The sequence below is a fragment of the Austrofundulus limnaeus genome, unplaced genomic scaffold (genome assembly GCF_001266775.1).
Source record: "Austrofundulus limnaeus strain Quisiro unplaced genomic scaffold, Austrofundulus_limnaeus-1.0 Scaffold17, whole genome shotgun sequence".
Lineage (NCBI taxonomy): Eukaryota > Metazoa > Chordata > Actinopteri > Cyprinodontiformes > Rivulidae > Austrofundulus > Austrofundulus limnaeus.
This window is the reverse complement of record NW_013952419.1, coordinates 1377423-1384020: the sequence shown is the minus strand read 5'-3', so window position 1 is coordinate 1384020 and position 6598 is coordinate 1377423. Positions and strand designations below refer to the sequence as shown.

The window sequence follows — 6598 nt, the reverse complement described above, 5'->3', positions numbered from 1 at the left end:
ATTTCTTTGTATGTATGGATCACTTGGGTTGTTACCAACATCTGGTGAAAATTTCATGTCATTAGCAACTCTAGTAATATATTTACTGAGAAAAATGGTGACGTGTTCAATACTTATTTTACCCACTGTATATGCAACAGATACCAACATTCTTTTTTTCCCTCCTGCAGTTATCTAATCTGTTGCTTTGTCTTGTGTTATTTCCTTTCTTTTTTCTCTTTCTCTTTTCTGGCATCTGCCTCTCTTGACGTCCATCCAACCCGTCCTCTCTACCTGGGGACTGCAGTGATGGCTTCAAAAGGCAAAGTTAGAGGTGAGTTGAGGCTGCTGTACTCTCTCTGCTTTAGCTTTTTTTTAAATCATAGTCATGGTGGGTTTTAAACAGCTACAAAAGGTAATATTTGCAGTTATTTACATTATCATTTTGGCTTTTTTAGGAACATTCTCATTGATATTTTAACTTTAATAATAGACATTAGCTGTTTATGTGTCATGGCTCTGTGTAGATGTTCAAACTTGTTAACCTATGAGTAACCAAGCCATTTGTATCAGGATATGGCACTGAACTAAATAAATGGGCTTAACCATTTAAACTAACACTTTTTGTACTTATTGGCTATTTTGATCCTTAGAGTAAGTAAATTATGATTAAGTTTCTTGAAAGTTAAAGTGCAGTTTGTGAGGCAGAATAGAGGTTTTTGTGTCATTTTTTTAATTGTCCTTAAAATGCCTGTGACATCAGCTTTTTGGAACACACATGAATGCATATGAGGTAACACTAATCACAAATTGCAAAAAAAATAAAAATAATGATAAAATAAACAGAGATGAACAGTTGATGAGATAGTCACATGTGAAGTAGCAGGAAGTGATGACAAAGAGAAATGTCTACATGTAATAGAATGTTGCTAAAATGTCTGACGACACAGGCTGTTGAGAACCATTGGATGTTTCTTTAGAATATTTTGAGTCACTATCAGAGAGATGAAGAAGAGTCAGAGTTTATGCAACGATGTTTCAAGAAACAAAGACCAGAGAGTTTTCTTTCTTAAAGAGTTCCCCTTTGATGTCACTTCCTGTTTCACTTTGGTTGAGCTAAATCCAAAGAAAATATGCCAGTTATGTGATAAAATATGTCAAATCTTGAGAATTATAGAAGTTTCTTACACATAAATATGTTTTCTTTGACTTTTTGTATTTGAAGAATATGCATGTCACAGACACTTTAAAGCAATAGCTCAAATAGTTTGAAGTGGGATTTTTTGGAAAGATTGAGGAGGATTACAATATTTCCTGTTGTGGATACCATTTGGAACAACTTCACCTTTAAAAGATTATGTTTAATTCTGACCAAACAGTTGAAATGACTGGTCCAGTTGGGACAAGTGTATTGCTGCCAGTTTAAAATGACTCCAGTGTTAAGGCTTGTACTTTTATAAACTGTATTATTTTACTTATAAGAAATTAACTAAAGAGTAATTTCACAAAACCATATAAGAACTTGTATTGATTTAGTTTTAATCATTAAGATTTTAGGTTTTGTTTGTTTTGATTGTTAATCAATGTAACATTTTTTTACAGTAGGTTAAGCTACATAAAATAGTTGATCTTCCCACTATCCATTCCTTTATTTGCTTTTTCAAAGCAAAACTATGGGGCATATTTCCTGGGTAGCAGCATTTTAAAACCAGAACAGACTTTTCCTGCTAACAAGCAAAGCATAGTCAACAAGCTACAGTTTTAACATTTTAAAAAGCTTGAAGCAAAGGGTTTCGAACAAACCATGTTGCTTTCTTATATTGCTATTTTACTTTATTTTTCTTCATCTGAATCCTCATCAGCAGCCATAGTTGTTAAAACATGAACATCATTTTCCTCTCAACACTTCACTACGCAATCTTGTCTTTTTTCCCCCGCTGTGTGTGAATGTTTAATTAATTCCGACCATCTTTCATCCCATCAACATCCAGCTGCATGTGTTAGTCTGAAATATCTTATTCAGCGATGAGATCCTTCACTTTTTAAGCCGTACCAGATCTTCTTCTCACTTTGACACTACTGAAAGTCCTCTATGCCCTTAAGTTGAGAACACAAAAACAACGCTCCCATCTAATGTGCCACTCGTTCCCAAATAATGAGGCAAATTCAGTCAAATTCAACTAAACTCTGAACATTATACAGAATCAAGGATTCAAATTTTAATTATTATTTCATTGGTCATTTCGCTGCTGCATTTTCTTTTTCATGTGTTACTGGAAAAAAAACTGAATCAGATATTTTTAGACAACGTGACAACATGGTGACGTCACTGTCTGGGACACAAATAAACTTCACAGAGAAAACAGAGGATGGAGCTAACAATGTAACAACTGCACAGCAGATGCCAAAGCACAATACTGTACTCACTGCGTGCAAAACTGTTGTTTGCTTCTTCTTTTTTTTTTCATTCCAATTACATCTCCACACAAGATAAGTTGCTACCTTTTATTATTCATGCACAGATAAGCTAAAACACTGTGATTACTCACAGATAAAGTGATTAACTTAATTGCTTTATATTATTAATTACTGTAACTAATTCATGTTTTTTCCAACAGAAAAACCCGCAGAAGTTTCAAAAATATTGGATAAATAAGTGTACAAATCATCTGCACATAATTGATTTCTTGGAAGACATGTTTTCTTGTCACTCCTAATAAAAATCTAAACATGATGAGTCACACATATAAAGTGTGAATAAACATTTTTTGTTGTAGTGGTGGGTTTATCTGCAGAATATTTGCCCTCAGCCTCTATTTCCTGATGCTCATCTTATGTTGATATGTCCAGGACATTTTTTATCCTTTTTTTTTCTCCGCAACCCTTTTGGCAGTGAGTGAATAGACACCAGCCACTCACACAGCACCATTGTGAGAACTAGAAAATAGCAGCAATCAGTTCAAATCGATGTCTCCTTCCTCTGCTTTTTGTCTGGCTGAGCTGAAGCCACACCTGCATTTAGGTTTATTAGGCAGACCACGAAAGTCTGGTGAAGCAAAACCTTACCGCGTTGGTGTGCAAAAGGTGTTTGGGATTGGGGTGTAGAATCAAACTGCTGTGAATGATTTTTTTTTGTCTCAAATTCTCTGACTAGCACAGCCTGTCTTTTACATTTGTAATCTCGTGCTCATTTGAAGGCTGCTGCTGCTACACTCCTCTGACATGTTTCAGTTTAAACTAACACAGCACACATATTTTGTAAATGTATGATTTTATTGAGTACCTGATGGTATTTAGTGCTCTTGGTTCATGCGCATATTTGTTTTCGCTTGTGTGTTTTTGCATTGGTCCTGCAGTGAACTGGGGATCATTTCAGGTTTTTGCTTGGCTCTTTCCCATAACTCTGAACAAAAAGTGGTAGAAAAGTGTGAGTGAATTTTTCTAAGTTACATGATTTAAAGTCACTATGGACTTACTGTATATGTAATACTTTATATGTAATATTAAATCCTAAATCTAAATGTGTAAATCTAAATGTAAAATAAAAACTTAAACGTTGCAGGTAAATGATATAGTTTACATTTAAGGTTTTCAGAGTGGAATGCAGCCTTTGCTGTTGGCATGCAGCTTTTGTTTTAACATCCTGAGACAAAAGCTAACTGCTAATGCTGCTAACATTAATGAAGATGGCATTAAACATTTAAATTCAAAATGTGTTCATTGAAAACAATATGGATGGTGGTCCGGCAGTTTGAATTGTAATTCGGACACTGGCTACGACTGCAAATTTTATGTCTTGTAGGGCAGCTTTTTTTTTTCCATTTAAGTTTTTAATGAAGCAATGAATTTAGCTTTAGCAGTGTTAACTGCATTAGCTATTGCTTTTGTGTCAGGATGATGATGTCATAACAAGAGTTGCGCACCAACAGCAAAGGCTGCATTCCATTTTGAAATATTTAACATTTAACCACATTTGCATTTAACTTTTTCATTTAGAATGAAATTATCACATATAGATACTGTATAACATTTAACATTCAGTAAAATTTAGCAATATGTAAAAACAGTGAGCTAAATAACAATAGCATGTTAGTGGATTTTTTTAACTAGGTTTTTACACTCAGAAAGTGAACTAAATGAAAATGTGACAGTGGCATTTTGTTTCACACTTGGCAATCCATAGCCACATGGAATAAAACGTTTCATTTTTAACAATGTATGAAAAAGTACCCTATTTTAATTTTACCAATAACATTTCAATTTCTTGCAGATGTCATGCAAGTTGCTAAAATGATTTATTTAGATGTTTTAGAGCTTCATTAGACTAGTCTAAACTTAGCATCAAGAGATCTACTATGTAAACCCTGACAACATGAGCCCTGTCTGAGAGTTGCTGTAAAAGTGCACTGCAGTAAAGGCAATTTGACGTGAGTCGAATGATGAAAGCAGGTTTCAAAAAAGCTAGGGTTTTCTGCCCACTGAATCTTGTAGCAGATCTCCCCCAGGGGGCAAAGAGCATTTCCCCAGATCACTCTCAAATGAACAGTATCTGTCAACACATCACTACACATTAGAAAATCACACAGTGTCATGTTGATGTGGGGGATTTGGGAGTGTTTGGTGGCAGCAGTGATTAGTCTGATTTCCCTCATGAATGCAACCCTTGCCTGCAATCATTGAGCTTTCACATTTGAAAGCTTGAAAAATGAATTATTTCATGCAATTTAAATATATATATATATATACACATACACATATACATATACATACATATATGCACATACCATTCCGTCAGTGCCCTAATAGAAATCCTAGGATGTAAACACCTATTTGTGTGCATTTGTGACCATGCATGGATCTCTCCAATGGAATGTTTCAAAGTGACTACTTGTTTTGACTTATCTTGATCATGTACAAGTCTTAACCACTAAGTTGAAAGAGAAATTATACGTTTATTCAAAAATTAGATCCAATCTGACATCTGTTTCAAATATCTATCTTCATGCCATTATACTCTCAACCATGTCGTACTGTTTACTTTTTTGATCTCTTAAAAAATGAAATCTTAGAACCCATAGTTAGGCTCTACAACAGGGCCTACAAAATTCATAAAAAACTTCCTGGTTGGACTCATCACTGTACAGTTCTTTCATTGTCTGATGCCTTGACTTTTCAGAATTATGTTTTGTATNCAATTTAAATATATATATATATATATACTAGTCAAGTAGGTTTTCCCTCCAGATCAGTTTTAGCGAAAACACAATAAACCATATTTCCCTGACCTTGTGTTTTCGTGACATTTCATTTACAAAACCTACCAAACCAGCAACTATGAAGATGCCAGCTAATGACAGCTTGTACTGTGCACTTACCTGCTAAAACGTCACCTTTTGTTGCCTTGTGCTCCTTTAAATTGGCTGTAAACATTTTTTTTCTGTGTGCGTGTGTCCAAAACTACAAACAGCACAAACACAGAGAACCACAGAGCTTCAAAAAAATGTCTCTGAACACAAAAATGTTTTCAACGTGAAAACAAAGTTTCCACAGTGTTACCATTTGAAGCTTAAAAATGGCAGCATTAGTCTTGTTCTTGCCTTTTCACTTGTTACTTTATTTTTCAGTGAGGCTATGTAGTATGTTTTAAAAAGTTATTATCATTGTATTATCAAGAAGAACAAGGTTGGTATCATAAAAGAATGACTGACACTTAGGCTATGTTCATACATAATGTGTCTTAATGCTTAATTCCATTTTTTTGCAAAAATCTAATTGTTTTGGAGTTCACATGATATTCTTTTTAAATGTGATCTTCATCAGACGCCTGTATGGATTTTCCATGGCCCCGATGCTTCACGCAAATGAGTGACATAACATTCAGCTCGCTATTAACAGAAGGCTAAATATAGATGCTGCATGTTAGCATGTCGATTCTGAAGTTGTGCAGTCAGAGCCGAATAATTAATTCTTAAGTTTTTACATATACTGTTTACATTTAATCTGCCTCTGGCCGCTCCGGTGCTGCATTTTACTTTTGGAATGACGCAACACATTTGGCAAGACGTGCAATTCCATTTGGATCTTATTTTCACAAATCAATCCTCCATATATGGCATATCTGGAGTTATAAATACTTCAGTCTCGGATTATTCACTTATTTATGTCATTAGAAAAAACCTTAAGAAACCTACAAGTCATGTGCATAATTTCATTAAAAGGATTCCAAAATCAAAGTTACCCATGTTTCATGCTGAGARTGAGAATACTAACTGGAATGAGGATATTTCTCTGTCAAATCCAAATCGTATTTTGTCAAATTTGTATGATAAGTTGGAGACAATACAGGAAAAATATATTTCAATTTGTAAAGTTCCAGTCCGGAAAAATAAAATTCCATGGTCGAATGCCTCTATAAAACATCTCCTAAATTTGAAAGCTTCTTCAATGAAAACTTATAGAATATCAAAAACTTCTGAAAATCGGTCTCGTTTAAACAGTTACTGAAATAAATGTGTTGCTGAATTACTCAAAGCCAAACAACAATATTATAAAAATCAAATTATTTCAGCCAGTAAGAATCCAAAAATATTATGGGAAACGATTAGGTCAGTGACAGGTG

At 34.3% G+C, this 6598-nt stretch overlaps 1 protein-coding gene across 1 annotated transcript in view; it reads left to right on the top strand.

The window, feature by feature from the left end:
* cadm2a (cell adhesion molecule 2a) overlaps positions 1-6598 on the top strand; it is a gene marked incomplete at its 3' end in the record, with an annotated part of 251538 nt that overhangs the window by 186220 nt on the left and 58720 nt on the right. The window contains 1 exon segment of the mRNA XM_014003220.1: positions 287-313. Within this exon segment, the coding sequence (XP_013858674.1) occupies positions 287-313 (27 nt within the window).